A 19,969-nucleotide genomic window follows, 5' to 3' on the forward strand; every position below is an offset into this window, starting at 1 on the left:
CTTTTCATTCCATAGGCCTTATCTCTGCTTTGCCCCAAAGTGTAAGAGGCAGCCTTTAAACTAGATCTCCCCCACCCCGCTATTTCCTATTTACTACTGTGAAGAAGTCATTCCCAAATTCATACTTATCACCCAACTGCAACATTGCACCGTGGCTTGTAAGTGTGAATGGATTTGTATAGGTCTTACCATAGATGAAGATTTCATGTTGTCACAGTGCTTTTCCAGTCAAACTACAAGGAGAATGGTTGTGGTTCAATAGTAGAGCATTACATAACACACACACCGGTCAGGTTCAATCCCTGGTATCTCCTTAGTTAGCAAGTTTTGGGAAAGTTGTTTTCCTCTACCACTGAGTACATAAAGCAGAACTGTGACCAATTATACACAGGAGGGAAAAGCCGGGTTGGCGCTCGCATGGTAGCAGGGCAAATTCCCGCTGACACACATTGTTGATGCCAGTCTGGTACCCTCCTGGCCCTGGCCCACTTTTTCAGTGTTCTCTTTTGTAACGTGGGTGCCATCAGTGGCTATGCCGGGCTGGTGCACACTGTCCCAGTAGGGACATAAAATGCCCATTCAGCTCCATGGTGATTTGTGGCACCATGGAGCTAAATGGGGCTTTTTTTCACCCCCATGATGGAGGGAGATAGCATTGTGACTCTCTCCCACCTTTATGCCGTGAGCCCCCATTCCCCACACCACTGTCATGGTGAGGCATGGTGGAACCTTTTTGCCCTGGAGTGCACACACAACTCTGGGGCAGACCATATGCTCCAGGGGATTTCTTCCCCCATTAGTAAACAGGAAGCACTCGTGCATGTTGCCCGCCAACCACCAGTGGCCCAAGGCAGCCACCACCATGCATAATTGATCTATAATTGATCTATCATTCTTAATATAACCTCTTCCTACTGTATACACAAGTGTAAGTTTCCATTTAGCTTCATGGGGCTTCATCATCAGCCTACTTAGCTTGCAAAGAGGCTCACCGGTTTTGAAATGTGTCAGAATCTGCCCCAGGAAAAGGATGGGCTGAAAACCTGCCCAAAGAAACAAAATGTTCTTAGCTCACCCCATGGTTAGCTTCATTCCCCCTAGTCACTCCTCAGATTTTAAAAGCTGCACATATCAGAAGCTGAGCACATCATGTCACCACAACTCCCCTCCATGCTGTGGACACACAGAGCTTTACTTTACTTTCAAGCCTTGTTCAATTGTGTCCTGGGGCCATCGTTTGCAAGTGGAAGAATATAATAGAGAAATGGCTGGGAGAAGGACTCAGGCAAAAGCTTGCCTTCTGAACAAGGATCGTACCAAAGAGAGCTTCATATTCCCTGAGTTATACAAGAAGATCCCCGGGAGCATAAGTCTTAAAGGCTGCTGTATAACGGTATTTTATAGACTTCTTGCATGGATGAAAGATGAGGTACAATAGTCATTTTTCAGACACAAGCAGGAAGAGACAGTTGTCATAAAAAGATGTCATATTAGGGCAGAGTTTTGCTGCATGTCAGTTTGGGAGTAACAACGTCCTGGAAACCCTCTGATTCTTTTGTCACTTTTCTATTACATTTTGCCCTTGGAAATAAATAGTACGTTAATATCTGCAGGGGCTGTCAACGGATTATGACCACAATCTATCCCACCAAAATGATCCTAGCAGGAGGCTGTGCAAGGTGGTTGCCTTAGGTGAAAGCTTTTAGGCCTCCATTAAAATTATTTGAATGGGGAAAAGACTGATCTGACCCCCCCCCCCCCCAGGCCTGGGGCACCAAGAAGTATTCTTGTACAAATTCAGGAGTTATGCAAGTACTCTATTGGCTGGTGCAAAACAAATCCTCAAAGGATTGTGCCTTCAACTAATCATGAAACAAGAGAATACAGGAAACATACTCAAGCACCTCCATCCCCAATATCAATATATCTAATTCCCCACCAGTGGATATTCAAATTTGGAGACTAGAGCCATGAACAGATCTTTCTACAAACCTGAAAACCCACTCAGGTTTACAGAAATCTAACCTCACCACAGGGGAGTGTATGGGTGGGAATCTGCAGTATTCAGGGGGGTGAAGTGGGAGGTCTGCAGCAGGAGAATTACTTTGCAAACACCTTTATTGTTTGGTTTGTTGAGATGAACTTGGATTATCTGCCTAGGGTTCGGCCTTGTCCACTAGAAACACTGCTGTTGCACAATTATTTTATTTATTTATTTATTTATTTATTTATTTATTTATTTATTTATTTATTTATTTATTTATTTATACCTCCCTATCCAGCAAATCGGAGGACGTTTGTTTCGAGAAAGTTGGGGCAGAAAGAAATGAAGAGAGTTACTGCTATATTAAACGGAGGAGAGACAGACACCAAACGAAAGACTATCATGGTTTCCTCAAGATAGATCATCCTGTCCAATATGCAGTTTCCTGCCTTTTCTTCACAAATTTTGCCATGGACTCATGAGAAAGGCAAATGTCTCGCAGAGTGTGAGGAAGGTTGTAATCCGTTTATTATACAGCTGCCAATCTCGCAGGCCATATTTGCACACAAAGTCTTCCCTAAGCACATAGGCCAGTCTTGTCAGGGCCATGTCAGCGCCATGGCTGACCTGGAGTTGGTGTTGAAGCCAGATGACAGGAGGCACTGTGTTGTATATATAATACAATCTTACCTAGAGTTCCAAATACATTTCAGTTGCAATGCATGCATGGCAGGCTGTGCTCTGCAGTCTGAATAAAGTCTCAGTTTTGTTGTGCATGTACTGAAACACATGCAGACACAAGACACCATGCATCACCTCCCCTGCTTCCCAAGAGGTTTAGTATCCAGAGACCAAGGCCCATTCCGCACATGTTAGATAATGTACTTTTAACACACTTTAGAAGTAGATTCTCCTGTTGGTCCTTGGCCAGCTCTGCGACCAAGTGTTTTGTTCTACTAGGAACCATCATGTACTCCTGATAAAACACTCAGGAAACACAGTGTTCCCTGCAACTCTTCTGAGTTCCAGGAAGAAATTTCTTCAGCGATGATGAAAGTATATCTGAAAGCACTGCCTGCTGAGCCATTGAGTGTACAGGGAGGGGGGGAGAGAAACGAGAATGCCACTTACTTGTCACTTATGTGCAAAGATTGTATAGGTCATGTTTTCATTTCGGTGCATCTAAATTTCAGCACAAGTCAAACAAAAATTCAGGCAATATCACAGCGCATTCATATACCGAGTGCTGGGTGTCTGGATTTGTTACGGAGCAATGCCCGGGTTGTTGCACAGGCAGCAGAATGTTCTTTTAACTCTCAAACGTGTTCTACTTGCGTGCCCGTGTTTTTCTAATGCCCGCCAAGTATTTTTTTTTTAAACCACACTGCCACCTGTTCTGCAGTCTGCAAGTTTAAGCTGCCTTAGTAAGGATGTTAATATGCAGGCTCTTTTTCTTTTTTAAGGATTTTAAAAAACAATAATTTTGAGGGTTTTTAAAGTCTTTGCACAGGACTGGCCTGAGATGTTCCCCCCCCCCCCCCCGCCAAGAACTTCAGCATCTTGCAGTAAGATGCGGTGGCAGATTTGGAGCAACATGGAGGGTGGCAGAGATGCTGCTTCCAGCTGGCCCAATCCAGGAAGTTCTCTTGTGCAAACCTCATTGAAATCAACACGAGCTGTGCAAGGGAACAGCCTGCTAATATTTATTAGTGGAAACAGGGAAGGCTATTTAGATTTTCCTTCAGGGAATGGTTCAAAAGGCATCTCCCACACATATTCACAGTGCCTTAGAGCAGGGGTAGTCAACCTGTGGTCCTCCAGATGTCCATAGACTTCAATTCCCATGAGCCCCTGCCAGCAAATGCTGGCAGGGGCTCATGGGAATTGTAGTCCATGGACATCTGGAGGACCACAAGTTGACTACCCCTGCCTTAGAGGATGTTGGTGCATCTTCTCAAAACACATGCAACTTCATTGCTATCCATGAAAGTACAAGTTCTCCAGGCAATGACTTAGGTCACATGTTCAGCTGAGCTGGCCCCACCTCTGTTATGTTACAAACAAAGAATCTATTTCACATACTATCGTCTGCCTCCCTTCATTTCATAGGACTTTTAATTATTTGCTAGGGCCTGCTTACTACAGCTGGGCTGTACCTTTATTTCCACGTATATTTTATGGAGCTGGAGGCTGGTTCCATGCAAGATGTTTAAAACCAAACCAAACCCTAAACTCAGTAGTCACTGAGAAGTTTAATGAGAGCTCCATGCCACAAATGTTCCTATTAATCCCACTAACTACCTTTGCATGGTAGTTTACGGTAGATCGCATCCCTTTGTCTTCCTTGGTGCTGCTGTTTAGAGATATTATATTTCTCATTCCTGGCATTTTGACCCCAACATGTCGATTCTCCCTTCTACAAATCAAACCCATAAGTCTTCATATCCGAGCTATTTTTTTTTGTTTCTTGCACCATTTAAGGGACACGCATTCAACAATATATGTGCATCAACAAATCACCAGGGTTATATATATATAGCATCTGCAAAAACAATGTGTATTGTGCATATTATTAACGATAACATATAAATTGCATATGAAAACTACACAACCTGAGTACACAATACAAAGGAAGGTTTTAAATCAACAGCAAAAACTGGAGGAACAAAGCCATTCTGCATGTAAAAAAAGAAATGGTACAGGAACATTCACTCATCCATACCAGAGCCATTTGGGCAGCAAGGGCACCTAAGCCCTACAGTACTTTGTGCTACTCCATCCTATCTGCACTCATTGCCCCATGTGCAATTACTCTGACTTTCCTGGGGATGAACTTTGACTTTCTCAGCTCCTTCAAAGTCACTGCAATAGCCCTTTCCAGATTTTACATCCATGTGTATCTGGAGCCCAGCAACTTTCTGATGTGCACAGCTTGAACAGGGAGGATGTGTGTATTTGCTTTGGTTCACATGCACCATCCACTGGATTCCACAAAGTTCTGGCTCAAATGTACAAATGTCTGCCCTGTTCAGACAACACAGCAACCATGCATATCGGGAGCATTGTGGATAGCCTCATTTTTGATACATGTGGTTACATATTACATTGACATATCTGACGAGAGCTTTGGCTTGCAATCAACCAGTGTTAGTCTTTGAATGACCATGCTACCCCCAGAGCTCTGCCTAAACATCTAATGGCAAGTCAGAATCACCAGCCAAGAGGAGGGTGCCCCTCTCAAATAAGAACTCATATTCCTTAAGCAAACATGGCTGTGGAAATCTGTGTACCTGGGGGCTCAGAACTGGAAAATGGCCACTCATTTCCTTTGCCTTCCTTGCTTGTTTTTTTTTAATTATTAGAGAATTTATATGCTACCACTCTACAGACCTGCTCAAGGTAGCTCACAGGTACACAATTTCAAACAATTTAAAAAAATACAGAAATGATCCATGTTAAAAGCAAGCCATTACAACTTTTCATACTATGAAATATATTTATACCCCACCTTTCTGCAAGGATTCAAGATGGTTAATAAAAAGATACTTATGCATAATGACAAAAATCATTAACTTCATCACAACAGCCAAGCAAGAATCTTGCTCTGCTTCTGTTTGCTGCGCATTCAGGTGGCAGAGAAGGGGCAGGCCCTATTTTCCAGGTGAAAACTCATGCAGAGCTCAGCTGTGAAAGTCTAATTTGGTTACCATACCTCCCAAGGATAAAATGGTGATTCAGAGATATGTTTGTTGCAAGTGAAAGTATTGGGGGGGGGGATACATTCAGTTTCTGAACAATGTCCCAGGTAGGACCATCTTGCTCTCCTGGAAAGATAGAGCCAAGCTTCCTGTTGGTCTTAAAAAACACACATGGGGGCTCAGAATTGGGGGGGAAATGCCCCCCCCCAATTTCCTTTGCATTCCTTTCTTGACTTTCAAGCCAACTAATGACAGCAAAATGGTTACAAACAGTTTGAAACAAAAATTAAGATTATAGATTCAAGTGGGTAGCCATGTTGGTCTGACGTAGCACAACAAAAATTGAGTCCAAAGGCTCCTTTAAGACAAACATTTATTCAAAATGTGAATTTTCATGTGCAGGCACACTTCCTCAGACAAAATAGAACCTGCACATGAAAGCTCATGCTTTGAATAAATCTTTGTTGGTCTTAAAGTTGCCTTTGGACTCAATTTTTACTATGAATGGTGCCAGAGGAGGTTCTATTTATCTGTGATGTTAAGGTAAAGGTGCTGAATTGACCTCTAAAGACCTCCATAACATACACTCTGGATATTTGAAGGAATGTGTTCCTCCCTAATTATTAAGATCAAAGAAAGAAGCCCTGCTTATGAATCTATACACACATACATCCTGTGAGAAGAATACTGAATGTTTGTGAAATTGAGAGCCTTGTTGAGAACGGTGCTCACTGATAGGATTCGTTTGACTGGAGATGATTTCCTGGTTGATCCTTTATATTAAAGATATAAAGCCTCTTGGCTTGAGGATCTTTGGTTTTCCAGGAACAGAATGGAATTGGTCGCAACGCAGGATAATTTATCATAATCCTTGCTTTGAGCTTTTCCTGATGGTCATATTTTATTGTATGTATGATTGATTTTTATTTATGGGGTTTTTTTTCATTGCTATTCTGCTTTTTGACAATGGAATCCCTAAAGTGGCTCACAATTTAAGGTCAAAATAACTATGCTATGATATCTCCTTAAATAAAACTCCACTAAAAACAATGCTTTCGCTGTTTATGTTCAAATAGCCAACGCTTGTTAGGAATAGCACACTATGTTGGGAATTACTGTGGTTTTATTACACAGTAATTCAGCAATATACTTTGAGGCATGGCCCTGTTGCTATATAATGATCTCATGGACTCTAGAGCAGGGGTAGTCAACCTGTGGTCCTCCAGATGTTCATGTACTACAATTCCCATGAGCCCCTGCCAGCATTTGCCAGCATTTGCAAGCCTTCTATGATTTTGCCCTGGATCTTCCAGATAATTTTGAATAAGTCATTCCTAATTACACTGGAATGATTTAAATGGTTTCTGGTGATGCCCCAACAAAACAGTTTTCTGTCACTCCCAGGGTTAACTTTGAAGTATTCCAGTCATTGGTTCCTCTCATAGATTTGTTTGCTACATCATCTGCATAACTTCTCAAACACCTCACCATCAACCATCAGGCCGAAAAGATCATTCATGGATCTAATCTTTGTTGATAATGTTTCCAAAACTAAGTTAAATAACAATGGAGATAAAGGACAACCTTGTCTGGTGCCTTTCTTAATACACTAGTACAGGGGTAGTCAACCTGTGGTCCTCCAGATGTTCATGGACTACAATTCTCATGAGCCCCTGCCAGAGTTTGCTGGCAGGGGCTCATGGGAATTGTAGTCCATGAACATCTGGAGGACCACAGGTTGACTACCCCTGCACTAATAGACTTGTTTGCTAATAAGTTAGCTTTCCCATGCTGGGCATGGGAAAAGCACTTAGATGTAAAAGGTTCTAGGAAGCTTTGCAAAGACTTAAATTTTGCTAAGCAACACATTAAATACCTATTATGTTATGGAACAGCCCAAATCTGCTCTTAGAGTTTTTGACATTTTATACTTGATACCCCATGATGGAGGTCCTGAATCGCTGCCTGGCTGCTGTGATTAATTGGTGAGGGGTGAACAAACTAAACCTAAAACCTGAAAAGACAGAGGTGAAACAGGCTGGGAAGGCAGAGGTCTTGGAGGACACTGTTCTCTCCACTTCTGATGGAGTTCAGCTGGCCCTTGCCAACTCAGTTAAAAGCCTTGGGGTTATACTGGATCCAGCTTAATTCAAGTTAATGCAGCTATAAAAAGTGCTCTCTACTGACTTAGCCTAGCCAATAATATGACCTTGACACACTGATCTGGTCACCTGGATCCGTGCCACAGTAACATCAAGACTTGACTACTGTAATGCACCACTACACCATGCTGGCTCTTGACAGGAGCAGGGGCTTCTTCAGGTGACAACCTGCAAATGGGCAAAATCAATAACTCCCTATATGTATTCTTTCTCCATTGTAGCTCTCACCTCTGGTGTGGCCTCCCTGAGGAGGTCAGAAAAGTTCTCACTTTTCTGGCTTTCCACAAACTATAAAAAACTGGATTATTGAAGAGAGCTTTCTGTCCAGATAACAGGGTGGCACCATACAAAATGGCTCTTAAACTTACCTGGATAAATGATTAGGGATTGTAGCCACACTGCTGTGTATAGCTTAGTTTAACTACAATCCTGTTATGTAATTTTTGTCCTGTTTAAATTATCATGTTAATATGCATGCTGGCAGAGGCTCTTGGTAAATGTAGTCCATGGACATCTGGAGAGCCACAGTCCCCCCCCCCCCTGCTTTAGATCTACTTCTGGTCTGGATTATATTCAGGATACAACAAATTTTGACTGACCAGCTAAAATTGGTGCTTGCCACAGTGACCATGCTCCTCTCTTAAGAGGGAACAGGGTTTTTCCCCCTGGTGTTATGATCAGCTTCAGAGGCATTTAGACTACCTTCAAAGCCCAACACCATTGTTTTAGAAATGGGTAGGACCACCCAGTGACCAATCCTCCAGTAGTTAAGTATTTGTGTTGGCATAAGAAATGTGGGTCTCAAATCTCATGATCCACAGTAATGAATGATGATCATTCAAGCTCCCTCAACATTAATTTGATTTTAAACTGGAGACTTTCTAAGTCAATAGGCCTTAGCTGTCCAATTTCACCAAGCCTCCACCTTCTCATAAGATTACTGATACTTTAGAGGCCCATTCTGCACACATTGGATAATGCATTTTCAATGCACTAGAAGTAGATTATCCTGTTCTACACAGGAAAGTCCAGCTACAAAAGCACTTTGAAAGTGCATTATCCAACGTGTGTGGAATGGCAACAGACATAAATTACCCGTTCTGTGTAAATGGGAATCTCTTTTTATTCTTCTGTGCATATCTTCCTTAAAGGATGCCAACCTCCAGTTGGGGCCTGGGGATCCCCCAGAATTACAGCTTATCTCTAGGTCACAGTTCCCTAGAAAAATGCCAGCTGCTGGATGGGGCTTGGGATCCCCCAGAATTACAGCCCTAAACTAGAGCTTCCGGGAAAAACTGGATGCTTTGAATGGCATTTTTATCTACTGAGATTCCTGTGATTCCTGTCCTTCCCAGACTCCATCTATAAAATCTCTGGGAGATTCCCAACCTGGATCTGGAAACTCTACCCTCCAATTCCCCACTAGTGGCCAGAAGAGATAGACTCAGACTCATAGTCTGGCCAGGAGAGATATGGCAGTACTACTTCTCTACTGCTTCTAATGCTACACCTTCCAAAAAAACTAGCCTGGCCTATGTCCGACCAATGTTAACAGATGCAAGGGAGAGAAATGATCTCTAAAATCCTTTTGGTGAGAGGCTTCTGCATGTTTGGGTGTGTAAAGCTGAAGCTGAGAGGTCAGAGTTCTTCACTGAACTGAGTTTTTCCCAGACAGAATGTGGGAAAATAGCTGAGTTTTTTTTGTGGGGGAAGGGGATTATCTTTAAATTACAGATCTGTCTCTGCCCGGTCCGCAGTGGCAACTACCCAAGCAGGAATGTCAGGCAACATTGCAGCAATCTCAGACTGAAATGGACTGAGCAGTTACAGAGCGCCGTCTCCAGCAATGTTATTATTGCAAAATGAAATTATGCTATTTTCATCTGTTTGTTGCCGGTTTCATTTGCATCAATTAGATTTGGCTATTACCAAAGTCAAGCTGTTAGGTCACTTTTTCCCCCTCCTCACAGACTGTTTTGTTTTAGCAGATTGGGTGAATAGTAATAAGGAGGATCCGGGTGCTGTTTTCTATGCTGGGGTTATGACATGGTGCCCCAACCATGTATATTTCATGCTTCCTCTTTCCCTGAAGGGTAGGAAATTCAGGTTAGCTTTTACAGGATACAATTTAATTGGGAGGAGACAACAAGGGACGTACATGTCGCCTTGCCACTAATCTGTTTCTGTCCTAATATTCAGCTGGAGCAGGAATGATGGGCCACAGCACCAAGCATAATAGTAGGGCTGTGCTCGTTCCACACCCAAAGCCCCCCTGCACCCACAGGACCACAGCCAGAAACTTATTATGGGGGAGGGGGAATGAGTACAGTGCTGGTGAACACAGTATTATATTATGTATTTATTTACTAGTAATACAAAAAAATTATTACCTCACGCCCGCCATGCTCACCACGCAATATATCCTTCTCCAGGATATCACCACCAGGATATCCTTCTCTTCCCCTCCCCACTTTCCCCCCTCAAGTATCAGGAGGCCTCCATGACTGACTGAGGGTGACGGAAAGAGAGAGAGAGAGGGGGAGACAGTGACTGGCAGCCACAGTCATTTCTCCCCTTCAGCTGCCACTGCAGAGACAATTATGGCAGAGTCTTTAAATGCTTCCCCCAAAGACCCCTCTGAGGCTGCAGAGAGCCCTCTCTCCGAAGCCTCAGATAGGTCTGCAGGGAAGAAAGATCCTGCCAAGCGGCTCATCCTGAGGCTCAGCTGCTTGGCGGAGACTTTAAATGCTTCCCCTGCAGCCCTGAAGCAGTCACAACCTAGCCCAACCACAGCCACTACCAAAGCAGCCGCTGCTCAGCCAGGGAAGCATACGGGTGAAGAGAAGGAGAAAGTGGCTTACTTTCCCAGTGTTTCTTCATAGCTGGTTCCCTGGATTTCAATCCACGGTCCCCTTTCATCGAGAATACTGGCCCAATATCCCACCAAGAGGTTTTTTTTTTTTTACAAGAACGTACCATTGGTGATACCATGCAATATTCCAAAAGGTACCATAAGGAAGGAAAAACTTGAGCTCCAAGTTCATTAGTCTACCACCAGAAGTGAAAGAAACAGTACTCCCCCGCCAAAAGTCTACTATGTCACCTGATTTTGCAGAGTCACATCAATCCTTTCTGCTGTACCAATCCCACAGCAAATGCACCCTCTGTTGTTTCCCACATGTATAATGTGGACTGGCCCTGTGGAGGCCAGTGTGCCTGTGGATTGGCCACCACTTCTGACCCTGATACTGCCATGCCCTTCTAGCAAGGAAGCGCATCATGTTTTTAAAAATTTCCGGCAGATTCCCCACCTGCTGGAATCACATACTGAGGACAATTATCTAGAAAAAAAATCTGCAATGCAGATCCACAAATGTTTGTTGCATACTGCATGTCCATGGTGATTTGCCACAGACCTAACTGCATTCATAGGGTTCCCATAAGTCAGAAGCATTTACAATCCAAACACACCCAGCGCAACACGGATGAGCAAATGCTCCCCGTTTTATTGTTTTTTATCTTCATTTCTATTTCTTTTAATGGGCTTCACTTCTTCCATTTCATTCTTATATCTGTAGATTTGTTTGTAACGTGTATGCAATTTATACAGCATTTAAGTCATTTATACACATTTTTGTGTAATATATAACGTTGATGCACAAAGAACACAGACAAATGCATACATCTTACTTTAAAAAATTGTGTGAGGGAGCAAGCAAATGTTGCACAGAGTCTATTCTCACAAGGCCAAAAGAAAAAATGAAACAATGAGGGAGGGGGGAATGCAAATAGCAGGGATGAAAAATTGAAAAGCATCCCTAAACTCTTAGCCATATTCCCCTCTTCAAAAGATCAGCCAACTCGATAGAACATAGAAGGCATATTTGAATCGCTGTTTTCACTTAATTGTTCATCATCTTGCATATCCAATTATTCACTTCTTTTTGCAGCTCCAATAATAATAATATTTTCAAGCCTCCTGCCTCACTTGCACTCAGCAATGGATCTACTGCTCTTGCAGCATTGGAAGAGAAACATTACACAATGTTGTGTCGTTTTCAGCCTTACTGGCATCTCTCTGCTCCACAGTCCAGAGACTCTGCAACCCTCCAGATTGCTGCTGGTATTAAGCGCTGCAATTCTTACCTCATAATGGGCCACGCGCTGAGATTCCGATATTAGCTGAGCGCTGCACACTTTACAGTAGGTTTCTGTGAATAACTCCTGGTCGATATCCGATGACTTCATCTGCTTACAATGACACAAGAAAACCAAACAATAAAATGAGAGAGAGTGAATCATTGTCGTCACCATCCCCGGCATACAACTTGCGGCCGATACCAAATAGCATTTCACAATGATCCGTGAAAAGAGCTGAGCGGATAACTTTCTCGTGAGAAACTTGGGAGATAAAGTGAAAATTGCCATTACAATGGAATTAGACAGTATCAGAAGCAAGTCTATGCAATTATGCAGACCGGAGAGAGTTGTCATTTCCCCAAGCCTCAATATTCAGCAATCTTATGCAAGACCCATCAGTCTTCAGAAGGCTTGCACGTAAGTGTGGAAGTACAGAGGCTTCAATAAAGGGAAAATGAAAATGCACTTAAATCCGAAAGTCAGTTTTGATGTTAACCAGTAATGCCGTCAAAGCTCATGCTCCTTTTGTTCTGTGTACAGCAGAGCTTAATACTCTTTTTTTCAAAAGAGAAGTCAGCCTCACAGCCTCCCATTTGGATGATCCATTTGAGCACAAAGAGAATTCCTCTGCCCTCCTCAACATATATCAGAGGGTTGTTGTGAGGATATTACAAAGGGAGGTAGATTTCATGTTTGCCATCCTGAACTCATAAGAGCAAGGGCAGAATAAAAACGTGATTGACACAATATGGATTAGAATATACCCCTAACTTCCCATTGGTTGAAGGGAAAGATAATTGAGCTTGCGGGATCATCTATAGCAGTGGTCCCCAACCCCCGGTCCAGGGACTGGTCCCGGTCCGTGGATCAGTCGAGCCGCAGCTCCTCCTCATCCTCCTCCCCAGTTGTTGCCTCAGGAGCTGCCCTGCCACTCTGCCACTGGCTCACCTTTGGTGTTCTCCAGTGGCCGCCATGGCTGGGGCTCCCCCTCGGCATGGCACTGCGCAGCTGCTGCTGGCAGCGCTCCCCCAGCAGGTGGCGGGAAGTCAGGGGCGCCGGCAGGAAAGCAAGTGGAGCAGGGGCTCAGGCAGCGGCAGCGATGTCCCTCAGCAAAAGACAACCCCCCCCCCCCTGGGCCTCAGTAAAATTGGCAAGCGTTGACCGGTCCCCAGTGATAAAAAGGTTGGGGACCACTGATCTATAGGATTCATCCAAGTTGAAATTCTCCCACTATTACAAATGGTCTCCAGGCAACAGAGAAAATGATCATTGTGGAAGATGAATTCTATGGCATTACACCCCACCAAAGTCACTCCCCTCCTCAAACCCTGCCCTCCTCAGGATCCACCCCCAACCTAGAACTGACAATTCTGATTGTCTCACTGAGGAACCTCTGTCAAGCTCTCGAGAAGAATGTTCTTACATAGGGGTAACAGCTGTCCTCAAAATATCTCCAATGCGTAATAGTGATAACATAGACACACACAAAAATCTGGGACTCAAGATGGGTAATAACATAGGCTTTAAAACAATAAAATAGCATCAAAACTTATAAGAAAGCTGCAAATTAAAATCATAGTTAGGGCCCATCTATCATACTGTGAAAATCCTTCTAAGAAGTTCTGACTTTCAGCCTCTCTTAAAGACCATCAGAGAGAAGACCTTTCAAACATACCAGAAAAGTCCACCGGTAACTGCAACCCGTCTGGCCCCTAGTGCACAAGAAGATGGTGCTATCAATATTATCTGAATAGTTGCAAAGGTTCACACAAAAGAAGGTGTTCTATCTTGTTTAGGTCCCTAGTCCTGAAGGGCTTTAAGAGGAAGTGCCTGGATCTTGCAATGACCCTAGGAACGTATCTGCAACCAGTATGAGGACTGTAAGATAAGTTTAACATAAACCTTCCAGGCTACTCATATACAGGCACCAGCTGCAGTATTTTGTACTACTTGAAATTTCCAAGATGCCTTCGAGAGGAGGCCCACATACAGTGCATCACAGTAGGGAAGCCTCAAGGTTACTGTGAATACCATGAATCAATGAAATGATCAGATCAAGAGGGGTACCAAGCAATAAGGCAGGTACAGTGGGGAGGGGGACACACCACGTTTTGTGCCGCAAAAGAGCTGGGTCTAGCACACCCACAGTGCAATCCTGATTCAAGTTATACTCTTCTAAATCTATTTAAACTGGTGATCTTGGAAAAGCATAACTCTTTACCATTGTGCTGCCAACCTCTGAACAGCACCTGCCAGAGAAAGCTGGGCCCATCTAAAGACAGAAATACAATTCCCTCCAGGACCTCAGTTTTACCAACAAACATAATCTCTGCCTTTCCAGTTATGTTTCCTCTTGTTCTACCTCAGCCAGTTGCCTACAACTGTCAGTGGTCAAGGACAGAGACGGTAGCATTGGAAGCCTTGTTCAGAGAAATTCACATGTCGGGTCTAGCAAACATGTCTACTAAGGATGTAAATAAAAACAGCATCCAGTTGATACTGGTCCATCCCCAATGCACTTAGCAGATCAAATTATTTTGCACACTGTATAAATACAGCACTGTGGTTTGCACGTGACTGGAATTCTGCAAGAAACCGGATCTCCATTTGACTTGGTGGTGTGTGTATTTAATCAGACATTTATCTTCATGCATATGTTTTGAATGTGTTGTATAAGAACCCTTCAGGGGCAAGGACTCAAGAGACTGTAGAAATACTGGATGAAATCCATTTTACAGGATAGTCAATATCAGGCATCTTGAGACTGCTTTGGGCGATTATAACCCCCTTTGTTTCTCATTGGTTTTGTCCATGGACACGGTCATCGGTTCCATTGTTCTTGCTGAATTTGAGTCTTCTAACACAATTTATATGTTATATGCCATTTATTTAATTATAGTGTTTTAGCCTGCCTGTTTCCAAAGGCAGGACTCCAGGCAGGGCACAATGATGATTAAAACAGTATGCCAACCTACAGTATACAATATATTAAAATTAACATATAATTTAAAATTGGATAGTCTACCTTTCAAAATATGCAGCATCTCAGCTGGAAGCCTTATTCCATAAAATAGGAGTGGCCACTACCCTACAAGAGAGAATAATTTATTTGTAACTGTCACAAAAAAATTACTGTCCTACAACAAGAGCTTATGCAGATGGAAAAAAATGCAAAAGTGGGCAACAAGATTCGTGAGCTAGAGAGCCTTTACTACAAGGAAAAACTAAAGGATCTGGGACTTTGCAATATAGAGGAAAAAATGACCAAAGTGGGAATGTTATAGAGGTTTTAAAAATTATGCATGGGATGGAGAAATTAGAAAGAAAAAAAATCCTCCAACATCCATAATATTAGACCCCTGGGGCACCCAACAAAGTTGATGGGCAACTGACTCAGGATAGACAAAAGAATCATAGAATCATAGAACTGGAAGGGGCCATAGGCCACCTAGCTCCAGCCCCCTGCTCAATGAAGGCTCAGCCAAATTATCTGTCCAACTGCTGCTTAAAGATTACTAGTGAGCGGGAGGTCACTACTTCCTTAGGCAGCCAATTCCACTGTTGAACTCCTGCCTGTGAAATTTTGCTTCCTGATATCCAGCTGATACTGTTCCACATGCAGTTTAAACCCATTACTGTGGGTCCAGTTCCCTGCTGCCAACTGGAATCACTCACTGCCCTCCTCCAAGTGACAGCCTTTCAAATACTTAAAGAGAGCAATCATGTCCCATCTCAACCTCCTCTTCTCCAGGTTGAAAGAAACAGGAAGCCACTGCTTTTGCCAAGACAGACAAGATAAGATGCTAGTGGAGAAAACAGAACTTGAATACAAAATAAGTAATGCTTCATCTTCGGAACTCTCTTCCTATGGATGCTTGCCATGTCTAACCCCCTTTAAGTTTTAGGAAGGCCATTAAGATGTTTGGCTCCACCAAGTTTTAACTGGGTCCCTATTTATTTCTCAAAATGGTCTTCTGAGGTTTGATTGTTGGGTTTTCTGGGGACATTCGGGATGCTGCAGTTATGCATTGCATATAAGCCACCTTGAGTGATGATTAGCAGAAAGTCAGGAAGGAAACAAAATAAATGAATTCATGAAAACAGACAAAGAGTGCATTTATGACTCAAGCAAAATCTGAACCTGGGACTTCCCACCTCACATCCTTAACCAAGGGCTGTACCAAATATGCTTCGAGTTTTATGTTGGGGCTGAGAACAGGATCTACAGGGGAAATAAATATTTTTCCAAAACCAAATTGAGACAACATTCTTCTATTTTAAATATTTTTCTCTGCCGCTTTCCCCATCAATTGTTGCTTCTACATCATTTTTTACTCCCCATTAAGAGCGCCATCCAAACAGGCCTAATCAAAACCCTACTCAAGTACACTCCATGTGGCTCATCCCAAGGAAAGTGCCCTTAGATGGCTCAGCAAGAGATCTTGGGCTAATTAAACCTTATTCATGGGCCTGTTCCAGAAATAGTCTTATTCCAAGGAAAGGCTGTTATGAAGATAAAATGGAAGAAGGGGAGAATCTGTACCTTCTAAGCTCCTTCGAACAAAGGTGGAATAAAAATTTAAGAAACAAACATATCGGATTGTCCACCATGGCAGGCAATCTTCTGCCCTTATTCCTAGCACCAGGAAACAATGCTTCAACACTGTAATGTCACTTTTACCATAAGTGATCTGTTCCACATAATGTATTTCTGGTAAGGCCTTGGAGAAGGAGCATGTCTCATGGCTTAAGTGGCACTCAGCACAACACCCACTCAGGACAGCAGTTAACACCCACCCCTGAGTGCCTCCTCCTCCAATTCACTTGCCCTTCTGTCCCCCACCCCTGAACACCCCCTCTGCCTTCCACTTCCCTTTGAGGCTCGGAGGCTGCAGATCCCTGCTGTGTGAGAGCTGCCCTTGCAGGAGAGTTCCCTTCCTGGGGGCCTCCAGACTGCAGCCTTTCCTGGGGGGAGGGAGAGGCCATCCACGGAGTTCTTCCACATACACACTCCCCACTCTAGAACCCAGTGCATTCCTGAATGCAACAGGCTTGGCCCCTAGTATATATAATAATAATACTCTACCAATTCCACAAAGCTCTATGGCTTTCGCTACAGAAATCAGGGAATTCCTAGAGCATTGCAGCATCACTTTCCCATTTTTGCCCCCACAGGAGTGAAGAGGCCAGCTGTCAACTGTAGTAATAAATAGCCATTTGTATTCCAGCCAGCCAGTGATGATGTCACAGTGCTAGATACGGATTTGACCCCCTGAAGGCAAATCAAGCCAACTGGGAAAAACAGCTCAGAAGAGCAGTGTCAGTGGTTAGACGGCTAATTGTGATCTGGAGAGCAGGATTCAAATCCAACTCAGACATTAAGTTCATCGGGTGAACTTGGCTGAGCTACTCTCCCCCCCCCCATGTAACCTAGTTCACAGGGTTGCTGTGAGGCTACAGTGAAGAAGGCAGAAGCCACTCTGAGCTCCCTGGAGAAACAAAAGGTACAACTCTACTAGACAGATCAGAAAGAGGAGAAGATCCTTTCTGAGGTTGTAAAAATGTTTCTAAAATACAAGCAGTTTGATTTCTGGCCAATGGACTTACGGTTATAAGGGCTTGCAGAGTTACAAGTTTACTTTCAGTAGGTAGGTGCAGAGGAGTGTGCCTGACAGCAATTGAAGAAACAGCGGGAAGCAATTTTCAGTTTCGGACATTGCAGAGCACCACTCTCGGGCACTTCTCCCCCGTCCCCAGCTCTGTGCAATTTCAACTAAATTCAAAAAGGAGACCCAGCTTGGAAGCCCGCCTGGCTTGGAGCTCTTGCAAAGCTGGCTGTCACTTCCAGGAAGCGGCTGGGTGAGCAATGTCTTCCTCCCCCTGCGTATTTTGCTTCAGGTGTTGCTGCACGAAGCAGATGCCGAGCTGCCCTTTTCAATTCCCATTGCATCTCACACTCAGGTAAGCAGCCTTGCCAGGGAGAAGATCCAGCAAAGGAGGGTCTATTCCTTCAGCCCAGGACTCCCGCTTGCCCATATTCTGGGCACACCAGCAATATTTCCTTTCTCATTCTGCCCGCAATGAATTGTGAGCAGCCAGCTGGAAGATACAGCACTATTTAAACAGCTGTGTGGATGCTAAAAAAAAAAATCCAGATTCTACAACCCAGAATACACATTAAATAAATACACAGAGGTGTCATGATTTATTTTGTTCCATAACTTAATTTTTCAAAGGCTATATTGGGGGGGGGAGGTAGAATGGCAGAGGACTATTTGGAAATGGGAAATGGAAAGTGTACCTGCTGGTTGTGGAAGATAGGTAGATAGACTATTATCCCCATAAAAAAGGCTGTTGCTTAGGATGCGTTCTATTGGCACATCCATTAGTCAATGAATTAAGAATACATAGCTGTATTAATTAAGAACTGTGATGGAATCACCTTTAAAAAGATTAAAACAGATTTAACAAGGGAGGTAAGCAGAAGGGACAATAAAGGGAGAAGGAAGAGCAGGTTTGGTAAAATCAACTAGAGGGGATAAAGCTGCAGGTCTTTGGGCCAAACATCAGACATGCCATCAAAAAGAAATGATTAGAATGTTCCGTGGTTTTTAAAAAACAGATAATTAGCAGCCCTGGGCAGCCGCTTTGAAGATCAAGGCAAGACCACTGGGAAGAAACTGTTCTTTACCCTTTCCTCCCAGGTCTCTTTCCCAAGTTGAAATATCCTTCCAAAGATGCAATTAGGTTTTGGGGGGGTGGAGTTCCCAAATGCTTCTTCAGCCTGTGTTTCCCCTCACTCGTCACTAGTTGCAACTCTGAAGGGCCTTATTCAATTGTAGACAACACAGGGAAGAAAACACCCCCTCCCTTTCTTCCCTCATCAAAGTAGCCCTTGGCTAGTCTTCAAAGCAGCTGCTGGGGGACTGCTTTTTCCCCCCATGCAGAAGATCCTAACCCCAGATCTTATGCATTATGTCTAAGGTTGCAAACCTCCAGACAGGGCCTGGAGATCTTCCAGAGTTATAACTGATTTCCATACAGATGGCAGTCCCCCTGATCACACTCACTCCTCCAAATCCTCCCAAAGGCACCAGGCATCCCTAGCCCCATCTCTTCCAAGAAAGCATACACAGAATCTGGTTTGTAGAACCTGCCAGTTGACCAGTAAAAATAATTAAGCCGAACCAGAAAAAATAAGGTTTCCTCTGCTCCTCCCCCCTCAATCCTTTATGCAAACTGTATATCTTGAGCAAATAACAGCTTTTGCACTGGGCTCTGCCCTTGCAAACACTGTCACACTCATGACTCCACCGCTATGTTACCAGTCTCACCTCTCCTTCCACTAAAAGGCAGTTTTTAGATAGAAAGCTGTAAATATTCTTCCTTCAATAACATTTCAAATATTAAAGGCAATACAATTCCTGGGCTGGGGAAGGCACTGGCAAACCACCCCGTATTGAGTCTGCCATGAAAACGCTGGAGGGCGTCACCCCAAGGGTCAGACATGACTCGGTGCTTGCACAGGGGATACCTTTACCTTTACCTTACAATTCCTGGCAAAAATGACACAGAAATAGGTGTCAACCAGGCCATAGGAACAAATGTACTGTCTGACCCAGCATGACATAGAAATGGATACCAGCCAGAGACAAGCCCCCAGTGACAAGTCTGGACATACAATTTAGATCACATGGGAAGAGCAGCTGACCCACTGGTGACCTCCTCCACCTCTGGGAGACACATAATTTAGAACAATAGGTCTCCCATGAACTTGAGACTAATAACATCAAAGTCTGGTCTCACTTTTCTGGCACCCAATGCAGCTTCATTAGATACTTTACACTTTTCACAAAGTTGATAGCTTTCTATTCCAGTACTCAGAGGGATACCAAGAACCATTAATACCTGTAGCTAAACTGCTAGAATTGAACAGATCAACGTTCAATTCCAGAGATCCCATCAAGTTATTGTTTTAGGGGCTA

General features: G+C 43.6%; 1 protein-coding gene across 9 annotated transcripts in view; it reads right to left on the minus strand.

Moving 5' to 3' along the window:
• ZMAT4 (zinc finger matrin-type 4) overlaps positions 1-19,969 on the minus strand; it is a 172,891-nt gene that overhangs the window by 110,988 nt on the left and 41,934 nt on the right. For 4 of the 9 annotated variants that reach the window (XR_013225873.1, XR_013225871.1, XM_077305923.1 and 1 more), the window contains exon 2: positions 11,991-12,095. Coding sequence is in view for 2 of the 9 variants with exons in the window: in XM_077305923.1 (XP_077162038.1) it covers positions 11,991-12,092 (102 nt within the window). In the remaining 7 variants the exon portion in view is untranslated. Of the gene's footprint in view, positions 1-11,990; positions 12,096-15,009; positions 15,073-19,969 lie in introns of all 9 variants that reach the window. The other 5 variants (XR_013225874.1, XR_013225876.1, XR_013225875.1 and 2 more) reach the window with 3 other exon arrangements.

Source organism: Paroedura picta, chromosome 12 (assembly GCF_049243985.1).
Source record: "Paroedura picta isolate Pp20150507F chromosome 12, Ppicta_v3.0, whole genome shotgun sequence".
NCBI lineage: Eukaryota > Metazoa > Chordata > Lepidosauria > Squamata > Gekkonidae > Paroedura > Paroedura picta.